The following is a 24,004-nucleotide window of genomic DNA, read 5'->3' on the forward strand; positions in this document are numbered from 1 at the left end:
TGTCTAGTTTTCATACCTCAGTGGAACTGGTGTAAAAGAGCATTGCATCCTGACAGAAGCCTTGTGCAACACCAGTGTACATATAAATGACTGTACCATCTGTGGGTGGTGCAGGCTCAGAACACATTACCCCAGTCTCTGACAGTATGTATTCTTCTGGAAATGCATAAGGGTCAAATTCAGACCTGAGAGAGACGGTTTCAATTCAAAATTGCAAACACATACCCTGGATCTGAACTTCACCTTAAGCTGATTTGAATTTCCAGTAAAAATGTATCAGAGAAACCAGAGGGATTTTTCTTCACTCTGATTTTTACATAAAATGTTTTGATGAAAAAGATTGTTTCTGGTTGTAAAAAACATGATGATATTAAGAGGAATGCAACTAATCAAGATTGAACAGGAATTAAATAAATTTGCTTACAATCTCTGTGGGAAAAAAAATGTTGCTGGCAAGCTGCAGGTACTTCTCAAGCAGGAGGCATTGCTTTTCTAAAGAGACTGTATTTATTATGGGTGGCGGATATCTGCATGCTGGCTCAGTTCCCTGTAGTAAGGAACTGACCCACATTACTATTTGCAAACACAGGGTTCACTCAAGTGGTACTAAAAAGAGAAGAGGTGGGGCAAGCAGAGCTTTAAAAAGAAAAGAGGAGCCCATCCAAGTCTGAATGTAAAAAACAACAACTGCGTTTCAAAGAAGGACAGTACCTGGAGATTTTGCTCCCTGCACTCCACTAGTGAAGAGAGCTGTGGTGAAGAGTTTTCTGAATTCTCTGCTTTTAAGATTTAAACTGCATCTTTGTTGCAAGGAAATTTGAAGTGATCCTTGTGAGCATGGCTTTTAAGCTGTGTTAAATTTGTGGCAAGAGTGTCAGGCATTTCATACCCGGCTTCCAAAAGAGAAAAAAAAAAAAAAGAAAAAAGAAACGACAGAGAGAGAGAAAAAAGCCCTGATGTGTGTGGGGAAGAAATCTCCCAGGAATTTCTTCAAGGTTGTAGTCAGACACAGTAAGGTCTAAAGTGACAAGAAAAGCAAGGCAAAGATAAAACTTGAAATTGTGATAAAATGTCTGAGTCTAAGGCGGCAGCCTGCAGAAAACTTTTGGGATTACACATGCTCATCTTGTCCTGGATATGATTGAATGCAAACTAGTTTTTCTCTAGTGACAACTCAAAAACCCCCTCAAGATTATGTTTCTCTTCCTTGCTTTTTTGCCAGTGGTTTTTAAAATTGGTTTTGTCAACCCTTCAGCTCTGCAGCACTGGAACTGTCCTAATGGGTACAGATTAAAACCTGAAAACTCTGCTTGTACAGGTAAGTTGCTGAACATTCCCAGACTAAGAGAACTTCATTTGTATACTCTTAATTAAGCTTTATAACTTTGGAAGAGGTTTTTACAGATTGCTTGTGTGTTGTCGTGGCAGAACTGATAAATCACCTTCTCAATAGATGTTGCATTTTAAAAAATGAACAAACTCCTTTTTTTATTTTATTTTTTTTTCCCAGAAATCATCACTTGTCAGTTGGTTTAACTATCAGAAAGCAGAATAAGTTTTCATATGATCATTAAGAGATATGAACTCTTCTTCAGTTACCAAAACTCCTTATCACAGCTTTAGTGTCTCCATAGTCTCACTACATGAGCCTGCATGTATTCATGCTTCAATATATGTAAAATTTGAGTGTAGGTGTATTGTAAAATTTCTGTATACCTACATGAAGAGTGTTTTAATGATTATGTGTTAGTATACATTTAGATGTGGGCTAGATAACTTTAAAAGCTATTTTTCTATTGTTATTATTACATGTAGATGTGTGTGCTCATACTAATAATACATCTCATACAATACATTAATAGAAGGTGTGCTTAATACTGTGGTAGGGAGGTCTAGGAGAAATGTGCACCACTAACATTACTGTAATCACCTCCAGTGATTTGGAGCACGTAAAATGCAGGTTCCAATTCTTTACAAAGTGTATGACAAAGAATGACAGAAACCCTTCTCTCTCGCCTGCTGCCATAAGGTCCAATTTTTTCGAGAAATCCTGAACCAATGGAGTTGTGAGCTTTGCAGTTAGGAGATGAGGAAATGTTCTGAAAGGATTAAAGCAACTCCTCATACTTGGAGTTAATGCTTTTGCCTTGAATTCCTTGGGCTTCAGAGGCTCTGACTCAGTTCTTGTCATGATACTAGTGATGTAATAACAGGTGCTTCCTCTGTGCTTTCTGCCAAGAAATACCATCTCGTAAGCAGAAAACAGAAGCCTGCACGTTAAATGCTGTCATATTGAGCAGGGAGGAGCTGGGCATCTTTTTGTATACAAATTGTAAACCTGACTGAAGGTTTACTGAGAACCAAACACACCTAGGGTGCTCTTACCCTGATGCTTCAGTTCAAATGAGAAGCACACTTCTTGAAATCATCTCTATATTACCACCTCTTACTATGCTTGCTTCATGTTGAAAAGCACTCTCAAAGTGCACAGACTCAACTCCCTTTAGGCAAACTTAAACCAGAGGGTGTTCCTGTAGGGATCATCTTTCCTCTCTGCTGTTGGTGGTCATTTGGTCCATGGGACCAGCCTAGACCTGGTTCTCTGTAAGCTCAGGCTGAAATACACGCAGTGGGTGTGCCATATCCTTAGCAATTGTTGCTCTTTACACAACTTTTCCTATAGATCCTATAGATCTATCATGTACTCAGCCTCCAAGAGTTGATTAGGATGTCCATTAGTTATGGCTTCTGCATTACTGGGTCTCCCAATTAAGAGCTAGTGTGTAATGAGAGAATCCTACTGAGATGAAGGGAATTGCTTGGCTATTGTTTAATGAGTCAAAAACCCACTCTAAATATTAATATGCAAAAGGCTGCAAAGGCTTTCTTTTTCTCAGCAGACATATTTTGCATATTGATGCATATTGCTCTTCCATTAATGAAGACATAACCTGCCCTGCATTAAGTCTTTTCTGTTGAAAATTAGCTGCTGCATGAATGGAGGACTCTAGATCAAGCACTGAAACAGATTGACCAGTAGCTCAGCAAACTCTCCAAGAAATAGCAGTAGAGGAAATCTGCATAAGGGCTGATGTTACTGTGACATACTCTGAGTAATTCCATATGACATAAAATTAGTAAAAAATTACATGCATTATGGTAATTTTTCAATTACAGACTGCTGGATTATGCAAAGGAAAATTAAAGGGAATTAAGCAAAGGTGAAATTTTGACACAAAATGTAAGACTGAAGGACGTTTTGGTGTAAGGGATTTCCCTTTCTCTTTCCTCCATGCACTGGATACACAACTGGTGTTTTGACCAGGAGACTGGACGTGTGATATTCTAGTTCAGTAATTATGTGAGACAGAGGATGCAGTGGAAGCAAGTGTCAGGAAGCTGGAGGCAGGCTTTGAAGGTAATACTGGAGATAAAAGTGGCGAGTGGGAGACGTGATTCATACCACTGAACTGTGAACAATGACAGCAAGTTGAATTGTGACTTGGTGACCATTCTTGGCGAGCTGTAATAGATACACCAATTGCAAAATGTTCTTAATCATCTGAGGATGTGGTGGCAACCTGCCAGCCATAAGGACTCCCCTGAACTGAGAAGGTGTCTGCCTGTTCTTTGTTAGTGAATGGTTACAAGTGATACTTGCCAGAATGTGTGTAGGGTTTTCTAGATCTGTTTTCCTCACTGCAGCTTCAGATGAAGGTCTAGGTCATCTTGTTCTTACATTGCTAAATAGCTCACTCCTTAATTAATTCCTTTTATTTCTATGGATATTCAGAGATCAAAGACCTCCTCATCCTGTGGAAGTATAATGAAATCTAACCCTGAATGTCTCACATAATTTTATACCGTTATTTTAAGAGAGATTATTTGAATCCTGATTTGGTATGACAAGAGGGAAGAGGCCTTTCTGAGCGGCTATTTGTCCCAAAATAGCAAGGTTTATAGGAAAGAAGGTGGGAGCAGAGATCGCAAGGTCAGGGCAGACCTAGTCTGATGAATGAATGCATTAATATATTGACAAGTTATGGTAGAATTGGAAGCACTTCTGCAATTTTTGACATGCCATCTTGAATTAATAACTTATTTTAAGATGCTAGGAGGACTATGATCAGTTACCTTTAATAACTCATCTTTGACAGACCTCAGTGGAAACACAGAATCTTCTACCTCTGAAGAAAAATAGTCTGGCCTACAAAGGAACTATTACTCATACATTGAAAAATTATGTGCATAGTTAGTCCCAGGAGACCTTTGATTTGTAAGATATTTGACAATGTAAGCATACACGGTACACCAGAGGATGGGCCTGTGTCTGCTGGAATCAGTTGCCCGTGCCCTCCTGAAACACCACGTTAACAACAGCATTTTTATTCTTTCATGGTGCATGGATGCTTTCCCTGCTCAAGACTGAAAAACTTTTCCACATGTCTGCCTGAAGAAGGCCCTAGAGCAGCCTCTTGCATTATCAATTTTAGAGCAGATATTAATGCCTGTTAGTCTTGGGTTATCCTAGGTAAATACTTCTAGTTATCTTCTGGATACTGCAAGACTGGAGGTGTACTTTGGTTTCAGGGATGACTTTAAATACTGTGTAAGTTTGAAAGATGAAGAAATATAATAATTTTTAAGATACCCAACAGTATTATAAAAAAGTCTCGGAAGAAGGCAAAACAAAACCCATATTATTGAAGTTTTGCCTAGTCATGGGTTCTTAAATGCAGCTCATCTCTACCAAATTCTGACATTAGCTGCTCAGCCCTTGTCAATTCTACATGTTGCAGGGCTAACAGGGCTAACATGTTGCACATTCCTACAGAACTACAGCCTGCAATTGAAGGTGACAACTGCAGCTATCTAGGTCAGTTCTTCTGGTCAGACATTTCCTCCTCTGTGTCAAGCTTTATTCTTTTCTTTCCTCCTGTTCACCTCTCTCCTATCACAGAAATAAAGAACATTAAGTTATTATTCTTTGTTTTACAACTTTAAATTCCTCTTAATTATCTAAACCCTGTCTTCACTTTACTCCATACAGTCTTCTGAAGACATGCTGTTAAAACTTCTTGTCTGTATTCTGAGAAATATGAAATATCAAAACCTTTTACCTCTCCTTTCTTTCTTTGCAAGTATCTCATAAAGAGCAGTGAGAACCAATGAAATGGGCAACTGTTCTCTACCCTAGTCATGACAGGACTAAATCTGATATGATGCCTCTACTTCCCTCTGTATTTCAGAAGGGCTGCAGCTGAGGTGTGTTTTTTCCTTGTTTTTATTAGCTGTCTTCCAGCTAGCTCATTTCTTATTATTCTGACTTGGGGAAAGGAACTTGTAAATATTTTTACCAAATAATAGTCAGAAATTCTTGGACATGGGTCTGAACCGCAGACCAATTCACAAGAAGATTCACATTCAGCTGGATCTAGCTGAATGTGGAGAAACACTGTCTTCAGCTGTAAAAACTTGGATCAAAATATAAAGGAGGCAAATGCGTTTTAAGAAAAGACAGAAATGCCATCACCCATCACATGATGCCTAATACTATAGAAGGCTAAGGAGCAGACTCCCGAGCCAGTGACTAAAACTGAAAAACTCATTGCTTTGCCCAGTGTAAAATAGCAGTTATTCATTTTGCATTCTGTTTAAAAAACACCAGACTGACTAATTTTTAGTATCTAATTTGAGACCTGATTTTAAAGGGAGCTGGATGACAGTATTTCATGATGCCTCATGACCTCCATCTTTGAAAGGCAAGCCTGTGATAATATGATGGAATTTGCATGATCCAGGATGTAGAGGTCTATTTTGTAGCTACTAATTTACACATAGACTTCATTTCACATATAATTTATTTCAAAAGGATAATTTTCTTCCATACTAGTGAGCCAACATTTGAGACCGAGTCCAGAAAAGAAGATACTGCAGTTCCTGGGGATCTTTTTTGCCCTTTCTCTACATGATGTCTACAACTGTTTCTAAATTGTATTTACATTCTAAATTTGACTCTGTTTTATACTTGATAAATTGTATATTCTCACTTGCTGTCATATCTGTGACATGACCATCTCTGGGCTGGAAGACACCAGGAGGTGTAACGCCCTTATTGTATTCATTTTGTATTTCTTACCACTGTACATAAGCACTTCACAACCTCTACCCTCTCAAAAATGGTGAGTGATCAGATTGTATTTTAAGCCTCATTTAAAATTGGAGATAAAATAAACTGAACTGTGCATCATTTATTTCATTGTGACCTGTTAATAGCTGGAGTGTCTTTTTTCCATTTCTAACTGTCTTCTGTTCTTTGAGCTGGATGCTTTAAACAGAGTAGATAAAAGTGATAGGCTACTTTCTTTGTCACCCAGATGAAATATCATGTTCAGACTTGTTGAAAAGATTATGGTGGTGGTTGGATACAATGGATTGAATTAATAATGAGTCCGACTCAAGAGGAACTAGATTTGCATGAGGTTATTTGAGTGTATGTATCTGCCCGTATACTTTATGTATATAATGTACGTATTTGGGGCCATAATGAAATTCGAGTTCTGGCTCACTGTGCTTTCTCTGTGTCCCTGCCAGGCATACTAATGCTTCAACCTTCTGCAACCAGAGCCTTTCTCAGGAGTCTCAATAAAGTAGTACATTTGTATGCAAAGTCTTTGAGAGCTGCCAACATCGTGATTACATGATTCATCGTTTTTGCTGATTCTCAAGGCATTTTTTGCATAAAGAAGCCTTTGAGAACTAAGCAGAACCTCATTCTTCCTTTCAGGGCTGGCTGTCAGGGCACTGCAGACAGCTTTTGTGTTCACTAAGCCGATTTCTTTCACAGGGTAAAGTTCCCACTGGGGGATGTGGTTACCAGGACACGTAAAACAGCTTCAACAGGATGCAGCTCCATGCTTTCCTTTGGCACTAAAAATGCAGATGAAGGCACTGCTAGTTACACCTGATGCATGGTTTTGTATTGAGTTCTCCTAAACCTTAAAAACCAGCCTTTTTTTTTTTTGTTTGTTTTGTTTTGGGGTTGGTGGTTTGATTGGTTGATTGACTAGTTCAGTTTTTTTTTTTTTTTGGTACTTTAAACATTGAAGAGAGGGGGCTAAGCATAGGATCCTCTTCCATTGTTGAAGACATAAAAACCAAACATTCACTATGCTGTGACCTGTTTCACAATAGCCCTGAGTCTCTTGGCTATTCCTGCTTACCACTGGAAGGGTACTGTCCAGTGTCTGAGCTGCCTGTGGCCACTGTGCCCTTGCTCTTTTCTTGGGCAGCTCTCCTTCACCGAGAGCCATACTTCAGCTGGAGCCATGGCTTGCTTTTCAGTGTGGGGTTTACTTTATTATGTGAATTTTGGTGGTGATGAAAATGGACAGACTGATAACCCTGAAATCTTCTCTTCAAGAATAGTTACTGGGGAAGGGGTGTAAATTCCTGTAGCCTGATCAATCAGTGTTCTTGTTCTTGGAGAGTCAGTTTTGTACACTCACATAAAGCTGGAAATGAAGGGTTATTGTCCTTTTACCTTGGTCTGTTGCTCAGTAACCTGTGTTTGGTAAAGCATGTCTTCCCAGACCTTGACTTTAGAATATTCACTGCCTTCTGGGTTTTCCCTGGAAGCTAGTTCCCTTAGTGAAACATCCTTCCTGTTAAAATGTGAATTTAATGCCTGAATTTGAATTTCCTGGTTTTAGTTCTCAGCTGTCAGTGCTTGTTAAATTGTTCCTGAAGGTTACAGTGTCTTTTAGAAAATCTGCTACTTTTTCTTTGTGAAAGTATTAATTTGTGGTGCTTAATCCTTCTTCCAATCTTCTTTCTGATAATCTAAGCATTCTGAGCTCTTGAATTTTCTCATAGAAAGGTACTTCTCTTTAGCTTCCAATCAGGCTTTCTATCCATGTTGTATACTCTTTCTAATTTTTTGTGATCCTTTAACAACCTTTATCTGAGAAATACAAACAGCATGCCAATATAGTCTGACCATTGCCATATAGAGAAGCAATTTTTATCTCACAGTTATTAATTTCTTCTGTGTTTATTTGTGTTGTGATTTGAATTTTGCCCAGTAACATGCTAAGATGTCAGCTCTCTGTTAAGTATGACAACAAATCCTTCTCTGAGAAAGCAGAATTTCAGATCCAATCTACAAGCTGGGCCTATTTTTTTTTACTCTTAGTTAATGTGCTCTTTATTGTGAGTAAATAATAGCTCAGCAGTATTTCATATTGCTTAATCAGACAACCTCTCTCTTTAGCAATCCTGAATCTACACAGTTGCCTTTTTCACCCATACTTGTGATTTTCACAGAGAAATAACTTCAGGTTCATTTAGCAAGCTATTACTGTCATAAAAGTATATTGACAAACATAAACTACATTATCAACACATTCTCACACCTGCTGTGGTGCTGGTGGCTGTATAAGCCAAGGGTCCAAGTTAGTTACTTGATTTAAAAACCAGTGCATCCGGGAGAGAGCGGCAGTGCTCATGCCTAACACTGATGGCAGCTGGACAAGGATCTGAGGTCATCAAAATCCTCCCTTTTGGTCTGTTGAGGAGCCCTTTAGCTTCAGTGACATCCAGGCAGTGTTTGCCAGGAGTATCTAGTTTTAATGGTGACCTGGAGCCCATGGTGTCTGTAGCCCATTAACACACTTCTAAGCCCATCAAACCTTCCTAGAGGGGATTTGGAAGAATTTCTCTTTTAATGCTGCGGAGAATGGAATGTACAATCCTAGTACATGTGGGAAAATATGCTTCTGAAAGCTGATTGTTTGAAGAAAATTGTTGGTTAGAATTAGAGTACTTTATGGAATTATGCTGCTGAAAGTGCATCTGCTTTACCTTTGTAATCTGTTATACAGAAATCAGTTACATGTGCTCTGATTACATTTGATATGTTGTCAAATTAGTTCATCTGCTCTTCGAAACACGAACTTGTGGGAAAACTCTGTAAATGATATGGAAGCTTTTCCTAGTCAGTACAGACACATTAAGTGGCTGGAAAGCATTGACATTATTTTTGAACACCTTTGATACTTGGGCACAGAAACCCCTTTGAACACCTCTTGCTACACACAGTCTCTTAAAACAGTTAGGGAGACTGGTTTGCAGAACCACGGGATATCAGACATATGGTTGCTTAGGTCTCCCTAAGTTCCTGAGAAAGTTTCTGTCAAAGTCTTTTGTGAGTTGACCTTGTAGTCAAGGTACCCTTCTTTAGACTAAGGGAATTCTCACATAACACACACAGACCTAGTTTTGGTTGTGAATCCACGTCCTTTAGTGGCTTATTCAAATGAATATCTTTAAAACAGAGTGTGTTGATTGCTTTATTCCTGCATGTGCCAGGTCACATGATAAAATACAGAACAAAAGCCACTGACATCACCTAGAACTTGGGCAAGAAAAAAGCTGCTCCTTAGAGTCACCATCACACACTAGTTGAAGAAAAGTATACAAGAAAAATACCTGCATATGGTACTGTCAGATGTCAAGTACCATGGAAAGTTACTATCAGATGCGTTTGTTTTCAGCAGGAACTAAAATCTATCTCGATTTTGTGGGACAATCGTCCATAGTACTGTGAATTTCTTTCCCCCTTAGTATAAACTATGCTCCTCGGTGGTAATACTTTCTTTTTTAATAGATTCCTTCTTTTAGGACTTAAAATTAATAGTCACTTGCTCAAGCTCTGATAAAGCACCATAAATACATCAAATATCTTTCAATTCCTAAAGGTTCTAGCCTAACCTACCAGTTAAAAGCCTAGTTTCAAATGAATTTGCTTGGTGCCTTGGTTTGGGCTTGTTTCTGTCAGAATGCAGCGGGAATTTTAGTGTTTTGTATGTCTGTTTGAGATTTGACTCAAACAAAAGTGAGCTCAATGTTGAACTCAGTGCTGTGACTGTTTTCTGCTTTTCTGTTTTGCAAAGTCTTTTAATTAGTTGGCAAAATTATTTCTGTTGAAAAAGGGATAAAGATAGAAGGAAGCAGCTGCAAGCAGCATTTCCATAGCAAATAATAACACAAATCAAGACAAGTCTGTTCCCTGTGTTTGACCAATTAGAGACCAGTGCCCAGACACTAGGGAGAAGGGTAATTTCTATTGAGAATTAAAAAACCCCCCAAAATAAAAACCCAACATCTTCCAAAATCACTGTGAATGTGACAATGATAAATTCATCCCTCCCAAATAATTTTGAAACCAATGTGTGAAGGAATAAAGCCATCGTCATTTCATTTTTTAATGATGGGATATGAAATTTTGTGACAATTTATTATTAGACAAGTTTGTCGAAGGTATTCTTCTTGTTCTTTACTGCTTTTGCTAGCTGAATTTTCCTGATAATTTTCAAATACCTATTTCAGATATTGATGAGTGCCTTGAAGGTGGTTTGGGAACTTGTGGCCAAACCTGTATCAATATTCCAGGGTCATACATCTGCTCCTGTTTGCCCGGCTACTCCTTGGGTATCGACAAGCAGTCTTGCTATGTGAACGGTAAAGACATTTTCCTTTTTGATAACTGAGGAAGGACTTCAGAGTTTCACTTAGCATTTGTTTTCAAAGTGAACCATGCCTGCTGGTCCCTACTGGTCAGTGGCTGGGGTTCTTTGGTTTGCTGACCAAAAAATGCCTCTGCTACTGTGTGGGTAAGTGGCAAGGATAAAAGTGGGTGCCATAGCAGAGCAATAGTGAAGAATGTAAACTATGGTGACAGAAGGATGAATGAACATAAGAAAACAAGCAACTAAACTTAACAGTCACTTCTTGTTTGCCTCTTCAGGTTTAAAACTGTAAACCTTCTTATCCCATCCTGACTTCCATGTAACATGGCAGTACACGAGATTCTGGTACCTTGGCTGCTTTCAATCTATTGTCCCTCGATGTCTTTACAATATGTTTAGGTGCTAGGGATAGTGCTGTAAAATTAGATGCAGGAAGCCCTTATTTTTGACAGTTAAAAACATGAGTGCTACTGTGAGTTATTTCTTACCCTTCCTCTGTCCTGAGTGTATAAATTGATTTTTAAATGTGAGACATTCATTTAAATTTAGAAGTTTTTAGCTCTTCTAAGAGAAAATATTTGCAGTTAAAGCCTTTGATTAACCCTCATTTTGTTCTCAACTGATGCTACCCAGGGGAAAATAAATTGGTTGGATTTTGTTGATTGGCTTAACCCTATATTGCATCTAGAGCATGAGGTGAGAGCGCTCTGAAGTTCATCTCTTTACCTCTCCACTTTGACTTCCTGAATACCTAGCTTTGGTTCCTGTCTGGGATACACCATAGTTCCTTCTGATCCAAGACCTCAAGTTCTCTATTTTTTGACTGGTATTTACCAGGGACTATCTTGCTAATGCAGAGATGGGATGTGACAAGGCACATTTCTGACCCAAGAAGCTGGAGCTCTACTTGAGTCCCTATGTGTGTACATTTTGGGACTGTGAACATAACCAAATCTATTCTGTAGAGCTCCAAAGTATCACAAACACAAATATTTTAGTCCAGGCCCTAGAATCATCCTAATTATCACCAACATGTAGCTCACAAAAACCCAAATTGGATTTTTTATTGTCCTGCCTAAACATCCCTAGATCTCTCCACTTCTGAAGTGAAAGCAAACATGTTACTTCCCAGTGATATTTGTGCACAGGTATCTTTCAAAGATCAATCATATCTTCATATTGGAGTAGCACAACTTTTTAACATGTTATTACTAACATTTATATTAACAACAGAAAGTGATTTTGGAGTTACTGTGATGAATAAGAAACCCTTAAGTCAGGTATAAACCCTTCTGTGAGGGATACAGCAGGTATAATACCCTCATGTTTTAAAGATAGGAAGATCTTTGGTGCTGCTATGGTTTACCTGGTATTTAACTCCTGATAAAACTGAGCCCCAAATCTGACTGGTGCCTCTGCAGTAAAAGATAGATTTGTTCAGTTCCTGTTCCATTTAGAGCCCTCATTCACAGGCACCTGGTATGGAACTCAGAGAGTGGAAAGGACAAAACCAAAGTGTATAAATACTCTTGGTCAAGTAATTGGCAAAACTGCAGGCAGTAGCTGTCAAATCCCTTAGATAAACCAGCCTTGCTACACCTCAGCATTCATTTGCTATTTACATGAAGCAAGTCTTCCTTGTTCAAATATGCTCACATGGGGTTGCTCACTTCAAGTAGCAGCAGCAAAAGAGACTAATTAAAATCCTGTAAGCAGCTGCTGTATTTAAGTGAGAGCTTTGAAATTTGCGATACAAAACATTTTGCTAATACAGAAACAGTGTGCTGACATCTTCCCTATGAACAAGAAAAAATTACATCCTGAGTGCCCATCAGAACTTTCTTCACTTGGAGAAATCAAAATTTCCTCTACTTTGAAAGGAGAATTAAACAACCTTGCAATTATGAAGGTCAGGCATCTGCATCTGTCTAAATTTTGTAGAAGTGCTTTCTGTTAAGTTTAAAGTCGCTGGCTTCATGCTAATAGTAAAGATATTTATTTTAAAAAAGATGTGAACCTTGTCAATAAAACCAGTTTAATTTTCAAAAGTATATGTGTAAGAATACTGGTGGTAGTGCATCTCTGATGGCATCCATTCCCAATAAATGGAGAGTTGCTTTTTCATTTCAGAATAATTCAGCAATTGATTACACAGGCTTGAAAGCTGTCATTCTCTTGGTTCTACATCCATAATTGCATTTCAGGGTCAGCTGGTTTGAGGACTACTTGCATTCTGGGATCTGTTGTTTCAGACAATGATGTTATACAATTCCAACATTACTAACACAATGGGATTTATGTTTTGTATGTGGTTTTTTTAGTAGTAAATTAAAGAATAGACTTAATGCTGAAGTTATATATAAACAAACAAAAAAAGAAAACAACAAACCCATGTTTATTTTCAAAATTAAAGTTAAAATATGTTGCGTACATAAGAACTGCTTTCCTATATGCACTTGACAGACAGCTTAAATGAAAACCCTTGCGGTTTGGAAAGGTAGTTGTTTCCTTGTGCAATCTTAACTATGCTCTACAGTAATATCCTAAAAATAACCAAGAGGACTTGAGAAAACTGGAGCAGCCCCAGTCATTATGCCATACTAATTGTACTTCCATACTTATCACCTTGTTCTAAGGTTGCATCAAGGCCATTGGGATCATCCTAGCTGCTCATCACTTACAACCTTAATTGGTTTTCTGCAGTATGGGGCACAATTGGAGCACCCTTCATTTTAACATATTTTATGTTAAGTTACTGTTATACTCTTACTTTTGCTTATTACAAATAAAGTTTTAGTCTGGAAGAAGTTGTCTCTTTTGAGCTCTCAGAGTTTTAAGTACAGATCTTTTGTTTTCCTCCAGCCTTCTGCAGCACAAGAAACCTACGCAGGCTCCAGTTACTTCCTTTGCCCTATCTTGGGATGTTCAATTCCCATTTTAGATAGTTAAAGGGAGACTCCAGGCTACCTTTCTATGATAAATTCTTTCTATAGCACAACAGTTTGAAGTGATCTTCAACTTGGAGGCACAACCATGGAAAACGTCTTTCAACCTCAGTTGGCAAGCAAGCAGCAGCTGTTCTGACTTCTGACTGGGCTGTAGGATTTGGGATAAGTGGTAACAACCACTGTAGTTTCAGTTTCCTAACTCAGATTTTTGTCATAGTTTTCAGCATTAAATGTGAAAGGACCATTACATTTATACATTACTTGTTCTCTGTGATACACCTAGAAAGTTGCTACTAAGAAATGCGACAGCTATATCTTAAAGTAGATAGCTATATCTTAAACTTTATCTTTGACTAATATGCTACTGATAAGAATTTAATGCAGCAAAAATGCAATGATTATCAGTTAATTGGTCTCATTTTGTTTTCTCCACACCAGACCCAGCACCATTCCTGCTTTTTAGCCATGGAAATGCCATCTCTAGAATTGACACTGAAGGGACAAATCATGAAAGATTGGTTGCTGATACTGGTCCATCAACACTTATGGATTTTCATTATGTAGAAGAACAAGTGTATTGGGTAGATTCTGAAAGGCGATTACTTCAAAGAATTCACCTAAATGGCACAAAGCGAGAGGTAAAGTAATCAATTCTTTGGAATTCTCCTAGTTAATGCATGTAAACCCCCCTGTGGAATCCAGCTGGTCCTTGGGTACAGTCCTGCCTTTATTGTTCGTCAACAAACACTTTACTTTTGCTGTTATTGTTTTGATCCTGAGACCTTGCTGTTTTACTGGCATACACATTTAGTACATACAGTATCTTCCAGGGATCAGGTGAAGGCAAGCTAAAAATGAAGCAGAGTAAATTCAGACAAACTAAGGCTTTTGTCCTAGTTTGGAGGACAGGTGTCTGCTAAGAAAGGCAGGAGCCTTTCTTTGAAATGGAGAATGTAAACCCCCTCCCTCCAAATTATTATAATTTTGAAATCAAGGGGCTTTCAGGCAAAGATATGGGAATTAGGAATAACAGTTCTTTTCTAGGGAAATTAAAATAGAAATACAGTACTACAAAGGAACAAACCCCAAACCCTGACAGAGCCGGAGTACAGCCTGACACCCCGTCAGGCAGGGTGTTGGTAGCAGTCCTATTAAATGGTGGCTGTAGTCCTTTTGTAGTGACAGATGTGGTTCAGTTGAAGCAGTGGTCTTGTAGAAGGTACAGTTTCCTTCCGGAGGTCCAGTGATGATGGGGAGAAATCTAGCTTCCCTCTGGAGTCTAGTGGAGAAAGGGGCTCCCTTAGTGTCCCAAAACTTCTGTTTTATTTTGGTAAGAAATGTTGGGCTCTTCCCCCTGGCTGGAGCAACTTCCAATGGGATGAAGTAATTTTATCAGTCCCACAGTGGGACTCAATGGGCCATTAGTAGAAAATGACTCACTGCAGGAAGGATGGGTTGTGAAAAGATAAAGAGCAATGCCCCGACTGGTTTCAATGGATGGGCCATTAACAGAACATCTCCCATGGAGATAAGGATCACTGCCCCCACCCCCAACAGATGGTGATAGAATAGATACCTTTTATCACATCCTGTATTGTAACCCCAGACAGCTTTGTAGACATTAATGTTTCTATCAATTATAGATTATTCTCTGGCATTACAACTTTGTCTTGAAGATTATTGTAACACAAGCTGGCACAAATGCTATAAGAAGAACATGCTTGAATACTTGCTCATTTTTTCTCAACTTTTTTGTTGGTTTCTATGGTTGCATAAATGCATTTAGCACTTTATTCATTGTTCAGAACGAACTGTGCAGTTCATCGCATCTGGCTGATTAAGAAGGGCAGACAAGCTGTTGTGGTTGAACTTTGTTGCAGTGAGAGTGTTCTTTCATTTGAGAGACATTGCCAGTATCATTTACCTGTGTGAAGTTTTCACGCATGTATTTTCACTAATTTTAAAGAATCAGCGTCCAACAGCAGTGTATTAGGAGACTTCCATCTCTAACAGTACAGACCTGGGTGCTTCATATTGCGCCAAATGCAAAAAGTTTTAGCTAAGTATTACTCCAGTATATTTATTGTGCAGAACAGCTTCTCCGTTTGCAAGGAGTCACTCAGTTCAGAGGGGGTATGTGTAAGTGCAAAGACCATATGAAAGTGATGAAACAAAAAGAAAGAGAAATAGCTACAGACCTGAAAGAAAATGAAGCAGGCGAAGAAATGAACTTCAAAGCTTCAGCTGGGTGTTCTATTCCCTGTAATGAAAGCCAAGTTTCGAGTAGTCAGTAGGATTCCTCTTGTCAATTCTTTTTTTTCTTGTTTACAGAGACTGTGTTACATAGACAAAGGCATTTCAGGATTTGCTATTGACTGGATAAATCAAGACATTCTCTGGGCCAATAGACAGAAAGGAACCATAGAAGCAACAGACATGAATGGGAAGAAACGCCGAGTTCTTCTAAGAGCTGTTGGTCGTCCCACAAGGATTGCTGTTGATGCTGAACAAAGGTAATTTTAAAGGGGTTAGTAATTTCATTGGATTAGACTCCAAATATGTAAAGTACTATGACTGTGGTTTTGGAATCATAGAAATAGGTTGGAAGTGACTGTAAGTTCCAACCCGTTCACCATGGACAGGGACACTTTCAATTAGACCAGGTTGCACAAAGTCCTATCTGACCTGCTTCGAGCAATTCCAGGGGTGGGGCATACCCAGCATACTTAGAACATAAATTGGTATGTTTTCTGAAAAAAAAGTCTAAACTGCTGATTTGCTGCTGTTTCTCTTGTTTCTTTATCAGTGTCTCCAAATACTGGTACTGAATCCACTGTTGCTGCTCAATATTACGGGTAGTTTGTCCTTCGTAGAGATGCTTCTTTCAGTTTCAAGTAAATTACAGTAATTTCACGACCATAAGGCGCACCGGACTATGAGGCGCCCTTTTTTTTTGCAGCGAGGCTCCGCCCCCAGCTCCCCCTGCACGGTTGCTGGCCGAGGCCCCGCCTCAACCCGGCAGCCATTGGCCCCCAGGCCCACCTGTACCCGGCAGGAGGGGCACCGCGGGTCCCCAGGCCCGCCTGTACCTGGTGGGGCCGGGGCATGCCCGCCGCCACTCTGTGCCACCTCTCCAGGGCTGATCTGTGCCTGCCGCCCCTCCGTGTCCCCTCCACGGGGCCGGGCTATGCCTGCCAGGGCGCAGCCCCGCTCCCACGGGGCCGGGGCAAGCCTTCCGGGGCTCCTCCCGTCCTGCACGGGGCTGGGCTATGCCTGCCGTCCCTGTGTGCCCCCTCCCCAGGGCCGGGCTCTGCCGCCTGCCCCTCCATGTCCCCTCCACGGGGCCAGGGCAAGCCTGCCAGGGCTCCTTCCCGCCTCCCCGGAGCCGGGGCAAGCCTTCCGGGGCTCCTCCCCACCTCCATAGGGCCGGCGCAAGCCTTCCGGGGCTCCTCCCTGCCTCCCCGGGGCCGGGCTATGCCTACCGGGGCACAGCTCCGCCTCCACCTGGCAACCGTGGCCCTGCTGGTTCCCCAGGCGGCTCACATCTCTCACTTCCAGGTAGGCAAATTTCTGAACTTTGTAGCTCATATAAGGCACACTGGACTATAAGGCGCACTTCCGGGTTCAGGGGAAAATTTTAGTCAAAAGGGTGCACCTTATAGTCTTGAAATTACTGTACATTGAGAACCTGACAGGCCTGCTCACATGACAGGCCTGGCTCCTCAAGGGTTACCAGTATGAATTGTCATAGTGGCCTCTCCATGCTAATTGCTAATTTTCTCTTACACAAAGCCTCTTGCATTAAAGTTAAAAAAAAAAGAAGAGTTTGAACAGGATTTGAAATGCTTCTAAATGCTTCTGTTTTGTTTAGCAAGAGCATATCTTTGTTGCCACTTTTGATTTGCATTAAAGCTGCTCAGTGGTGTGTGCAAGTATTTTAATATTTAGCCTCATGACTCATGTGTCCTTTCATAATACATTTCCACATAAACCAATCTTCTGATGATAGTAGCATTGCTAACAATCTTTGGAATCCTGCCATCTCAATGGGATTAAGGGCCTGGACATCAGACCTGCCTTTCCTCAAATTTGCAGGAGCTCGCCGTAGATTTGAGAAATTATTCCAGTTTCCTTGACTGACTGCATGGCTGAACAAAGCAGAGAGACAGGCAATAGTGCTTTGTGGGCTGATTCCTGCTTGACCCACTTGAGGGAAATTGCTGCTACCTCTAGTAATGCCAGTTTCCAGTATGTCCAACAGTACTTGTAGTTCTAGTACCATACTGAGAAATTTTGTATACACCAGAAACTAAGTACAGTAATTTCACGAATACAAGCCGCACCAATTTGACCAAAAGTTTGGTGGAAACCCGGAAGTGCGGCTAATATTCGAGGGTGGCTAATACATGGACAATATTCTAAAAGCTGCCAACACGGAAGTGAGAGCCCGCGGCAGCCCCAAGCCAAGCTGGAGCCCGGCTGGCCCCGGCTGAGGTGGGAAAGCCTGGCAGAGGCGGGGCCAGCAGTGTGGGGGGCGGGCGGCTGAGCCTGAGCCAGCAGGGCGGGGCAGGGGGGCGGCAGAGCCCGGGCCAGCAGGGCGGGGGAGCCCGGGAGAACTGGGGCTAGCAGTGCAGGGGAGCATGGCAGAAGCAGGAAGGCTGGCGGGTGGGGCTGCCTGGCAGCGGGGGAAGCCCAGCAGAATCGGGGCCAGCAGCGTGGGGGTGCCCGGCGGTGCGGGGGCCTGCAGTGCCGGCCAGGGCGAGGAAACGCAGCAGCAGGGCGGCCGGCCCGCTGGCAGGGCGAGTAAATGCAGCAGCAGGGCGGCCGGTGTGCCTCGCAGCGGCGGCCGGCCCGCCGGCAGGGCGAGTAAACGCAGCAACAGGGCGGCCGGCATGCCTCGCAGCGGCAGCGGGGGCCGGCCCGCCGGCAGGGCGAGTAAACGCAGCGGCAGGGCGAGTAAACGCAGCAGCAGGGCAGCCGGCGTGCCTCGCGGCGGCGGCGGGGGCCGGCCCGCTGGCAGGGTGAGTAAACGCAGCAGCAGGGCGGCCGGCGTGCCTCGCAGCGGCGGCGGGGGCTGGCCCACCGGCAGGGCGAGTAAACGCAGCAGCAGGGCGGCCGGCCCGCCGGCAGGGCGAGTAAATGCAGCAGCAGGGCGGCCAGCGTGCCTCGCATCGGCGGCGGGGGCCGGCCCGCCGGCAGGGCGAGTAAACGCGGCAGCGAGGCGGTGCTGACGGGAGAGGGGGGCCAGTGAGCCCGGCGGCGGCTGCAACACCACCCGACCGGCCCCGTCGGCAACCATGAGCGGGCCGAGCCTTCCTGGCCCCGCCCCGAGCCAGTAAATCCCGCTCTGCCGCGATCCTGTTACTAATTGGCCAATTTGTGAAAGCTGCGCACAGATTCTCGCTACGAACGAAAGTGCGGCTAATATTCAGGGTGCGGCTTATCTATTGACAAAGACAGCAACATTGTCGAGGCACCGGGGGTGCGGCTTATAGTCCGTGCGGCTTGTATTCGTGAAACTACTGTAACTAAATAAAGAGTGCGTAGCTGTGATGTGATTTTGCAAATGTAGGGTTGGTTTGTTGCAGGGGTTTTTTGCTTTGTTTTGTTTTTTAAACATGCCTCTCTTGCCTCCAGGCTGTTATTTTTGTCTTCAGATGGTACAGTTTCCAGCATCCACCGAGTGTCTCTCAGTGGAAGTGATATGAAAAATATTTTAAAAACTACAGAAAAAATCAAGGCCATCTCACTAGATTTGGTTGACACAAGGCTCTACTGGATCCAACATGACCATGGAAAAGAGATTTCCCGTATTGGATCATGTGACTATGACGGTGGAACTGTTCATTTCCTCAGAAATTCCATCCGGTGAGTTTTCCTCAGCTTGTCGGAAATAAAATATTCATTCCAGGGATTCAGTTAAGCTCTCTACCTCATTCTCCCTTTTATGGGGTCAGTTCACAATATGAAGAGTATAAAGAGTAGTGCAAAGGGCCATGACTATAAATGTAATATTAATGATAGGAAAATGGAAAAATGTTGTGATTATAAGGATAATACTGCCACTCAGCACTCTCCATCTTCCAAGCTTTCTGCAAATGATAGCTAATTAATCCTTAGAAATCCTCTCTGAGTGTTTATTAGTGGCCCTTTTCTGCAGATAGAGGAGAGATTAAATGGTTTATCTAAGGTCACAGTGGGTGAGCTCAGGTGTTTCAGCTGTGCTCAGGAGACTGAGCTCCATCCTCATCTAAGCCTGTTGTACTCCTCAGCTGCTGGCTGGGGAGGCTCGGCCCTGTGCTCAGGCTCTCCAAGAAGCATCAGCAGACATGGTGAAAACTGTGTAGTGCAAGAAAGTTGTCCCTCCCCAGTGCCAGTGCTGAGCATGGCTGAGGGGGCTCTTAGATCCAGGTGCTTTGGTGGTCATGGAGTCAAGTAGGCAGATCAGGAAAAGGCTGTCACGGCAGTGTCTTTCAGTATGGTTGGGTTGCCACATACGGAAAAGGAATTTCCAACAGCAAGCTGAGAAAAATACACAGTTTTGCTGGCCTGCTGACTTGAATATGTGGTCCACTACTTGCTAATGATGAACACAAAGTTGGCTTCTCCCTACCTTGCAGGTGGTCACTTTCGATTTTTCCTTACTTTTTTTTTTACTTTCCTTTGCTTTTTTTCCCCCTTTGTCCCTTGAGTTTGTTGTCATTCACTGGAATACTAATCTTTTAGCCTGTATGATCTGGATTCTGAGTTTTCCACCTGGATTGTGTACTGGAACGTGGAAGACTTCCAGTATTTTTTGTGCTTTCTGTCTTGTTTAAAACTTGATCCTTTTGTGATTCCTGCTAGCTGCTATAACTGACCAGAGAATGGAAACTATGTGAGATAGGAGAAGCAGCAGAAGATAGATGTTAGGCATGCCCCATGCCTACCACTCCATCTCCACCTTGATTTCCTCAGACAGTCAGAATTGACAGAGCAGGTAGTGGATATTGGGAAATGGTGGAACTTGTCTGACCTACGTCTTTCAACAAACCAAGTTTCCATTTTGGTTGCTGGGTTCACCAGAAGCATGGTCACACCTAGGCTTTCTCTCCTAATTAAGTCAGTCGTGACCAATAGATCGTTAAACCTGTGAGAAATTCAGGTTATCCATTTTGTGTCTATTTCTTGCAACTTTGCAGGATTATGATTGGTGAATCATTTTGGGAATATCTCTGCACCTCTTCTGATTCATATATATATAGAAAATACTATAGTGCGTATATATATATATATATGCATATATACGTATGTATACAGTGCAAAGGTAATTTTCAGTGAACCTGGCTGAACTAGGCACCTAGAAAATGTTTGAGTGAGTAAATATATAGGGCTCAGGTAATCCCTATACATTTTACTCTCTTCTCTTGTAGTCATCAATTGCTTGGCATGTCTCTCTTTGCTGAGCACCTCTACTACTCAGACTTGAAGTCCGGCATGATATGGAGAGCCAACAAATATACTGGAAGTGTTGTAGTCACAATTAGCCTGAAGCCATCATTTTTCCCACCAGTGGAGATAAAAATAGTACATCCATTTAAGCAGCCAGGTGCAAGGATTGATTCTCAGGATTTGGGTAAGTAAATGTAATGCTGCTATGTGTGAGAACAACAATGTCATATACTCTGATTCTCTGTAGTAAGGATTTTCTTTGGCAAAATTCCAGGCCACAGTGAAATAAATGAAAAAGTTTTTTTTCACTTCAGTGGTCCACGGTTCCACTTGGTGTGTGCAGCTCCAGCTGAGTATCAGGGTAGAAGCAGGCTGAGCATGCACTATTAATCTATATACATTTATCTATATACACATGCAGATAAATATGACTTTCTCATTTCTCTTGCCTTTCTTTGCACAAAGATATTTTTATGCTTTCCTGCTAAATGCACAAAGCATACAGATTTTTAACCCTCTGTCTACATTATCCTCACCAAATATCTACTTTCTTCTGGAAGTTTTAGTCTAAGGCATATCTAAACAACTCTGATTACTATGGCAGCAAAGGGTTTTAAGCACACAAGTGGATGTCAGCTTTGCTGTGAAATGATTCAATTAAAAACCAGCAGTCTTAGACAGTCTTGAAGCTGCTACAACAACTATAGGACAAGAAAGTCATATCTCTTTAATTGCTACCAATTACAGTGTGAGTTGATCATATCGCTGCCTTTCACTGTGGATCCAAAAATGAAGGTTATCAATAGCTCACCTTCCTTGAGGATTCCTGCTGAGGCAGTAGGATATGGAGGAATGGGACATATTTCCCATGGAGGACATGGGAAATAATGTCTTGTCCTTTAGCCTCTGGGGAACAGAGCATTTTTGCTTTAATAGAATAGCTTTTGTCACCAGTTTTGCTTGGATAAGAACAATGGAGCAAAGAGTGTGGAGGCATTTGTGTGTCAAGCGCAGCTCCCAAGGGAGGATGACCATGAATTCCTAGAGGCATGAAGAGGTGGGGAGAATGTAGTGTTTGTTTTTGTTTATATGAGCAAGAATGAAGCTGTAAATACATCTTTGAACTATTCCTAAATAACTACTATAAAATAGGCTTTGTCTTTCTTCATGTCAAACAACAGCTTTATGCAGTACCATGCATTCTGTGCCCTCTGAAGTCTGGTCTGAGTGGAAAAATCAAAACCTCCAAAGGAGCTTTCCCCTTCAAATGCTTTGTTTGCAGTACCAAGATGTGTTGAGATGCAGAAGACAAAGTGTTCCAGGAAATCAAGCTTACCCTTGTAAGCACAGGGAGTCTCTATACAGAGACAATATTTTAACTGTCCTTACTTTGGGGAAAATGGCTGTCCTGGCAAATGGAAGCACTTTTTTCTACTGACACATTTGGTGCTCTCACATAGAGGAACTAGGGCAAGTATGTGCAGCTTAATTTCAGTGACTATGGGCACTTAACCTTTATTCTTCTCTCGGAAGATTTACTCCACTTCTTCCAGTACTTTATGGCATTTCTCTTTCCGTGGAAAAGGGCTTTCCCTGCTTTTATTAATATATAAGCTACCAATATTTTAAATGTATGTATATTTCCAACATGTTTAGTAAATTTTTGTACGATAGTAAGTATTGTCAGCAGTAGTTTTTTTAAAAAAAATTCCAAATAACTTCTTGTAAAAATGTCTGGAAAATAATGGAGTAGAAACAAGCTTAACAGGCTGAATCCAGATGAGCCTTTTGGACTTTGTATGTGCGTTACTTGACTTATCCAATGCAAGAACAGTGATGAAAGGAGGACTAATGAGCCTGGAGTTCAAATGAGATTTATAGCTGATCTTACAACAGAGAAACCTGGAGATAAAAGCATACCTAGACTAATTGGATACCCTGTACAAACTAAGAAAATGTACCTTGCAGCATAGTGTCAGCTGTGAATTATCAAGCCTTCTTTAAAGCAGGTAACTAGTTCCTTCAGATGAAAAGGGAACTTAGGAGAAGTGTGCAATTGATAAGATTTGATTATTTTACTGGAATTTGAATTATTTACTTTGCTACTTAAATTCCCCTCTTCCCTTTCTCTTTCAAGTGACTTTCTTGGATTGGTCAGGGCCAATAAGCAGTAGAGAGAAGAGCATTAATTCATCTACGGGTTTGTTGTAACCCCACAGAACAACTTTGGTGTGGCACTCTTAGTAACAACTCATAAAATAGCTGAAATACCTTAAATCTCAAATACTGCCTCTGGAATTTTTTGAAATTTAGCAGATTAATTATATTCAGTACTCTTAGATTTATTTTTTTAAAAATAAATTATGTCATATTTCTTTCCAGTGTAAGATTACTAACACCAGGCTAATATCTATGCATTTCCATGTAACACAGGTTATGGGATGGGAATAAAGCCCACAAAACACAAATAAGTTAGTATAAGTGTGTAGTAGGTAATGGTGTTCTTCCAGAAAATATTGCATTATAAACTTTGTGATTCATAATTTAGTCACCATTCTTTTTAAGCTTTGAAATGTGATTGGGTTTTTATGTATTGATATGGATACATGGAGTTCTAGTACTTAGTTAAAAATTATTATCTTCTTGATATTGTCCGTATGACAAAACTATAGCTTCTGTTATTTATTCCATAACTCCCAGGTGTCTTTGGCCTTTTTAGACCACTCAGATCAATAATGGTGATCAATAATGGGGTGAAAAATCAGAAACAGTGATATAAGCATATGATACAGCCTTGAATATGGTCTTGTTTGTAGATTCTGTTGTTTTGTGGTTGCATGCACTTGCATTTTTGTCATTCTAACAAGTTCTTTATTTGAAGATTAGACTCTTCACTACTTATGTTACTGATTCAGTTGCAGTAGAAAAAGATTGTGTCCAATTCAAAATTAATTCTACTTAATGAGAGGCTCATCAAGACCACACAAAATTCAAGTGTCTTGAAAGACAACATGCTAAATAACATAGATAATATCTACCTAGTCCCTAGTCATTCATTAATAGTTTTCATTTAACGATATGACCTTTTCTAGAGAA

At 41.1% G+C, this 24,004-nt stretch overlaps 1 protein-coding gene across 1 annotated transcript in view; it reads left to right on the forward strand.

Annotated features, from left to right (window-relative positions):
- The first annotated feature begins 653 nt into the window (after positions 1 to 653).
- EGF (epidermal growth factor) overlaps positions 654 to 24,004 on the forward strand; it is a 62,699-nt gene continuing 39,348 nt past the window's right edge. Inside the window, 6 exon segments of the mRNA XM_033061408.2 lie at positions 654 to 1,318; positions 10,390 to 10,521; positions 13,916 to 14,115; positions 15,809 to 15,990; positions 19,115 to 19,345; positions 20,890 to 21,092. Of these exon segments, the coding sequence (XP_032917299.1) occupies positions 1,195 to 1,318; positions 10,390 to 10,521; positions 13,916 to 14,115; positions 15,809 to 15,990; positions 19,115 to 19,345; positions 20,890 to 21,092 (1,072 nt within the window). The 5' untranslated portion in view covers positions 654 to 1,194.

This window comes from Catharus ustulatus, chromosome 5, assembly GCF_009819885.2.
Source record: "Catharus ustulatus isolate bCatUst1 chromosome 5, bCatUst1.pri.v2, whole genome shotgun sequence".
Taxonomy (NCBI): Eukaryota; Metazoa; Chordata; class Aves; order Passeriformes; family Turdidae; genus Catharus; species Catharus ustulatus.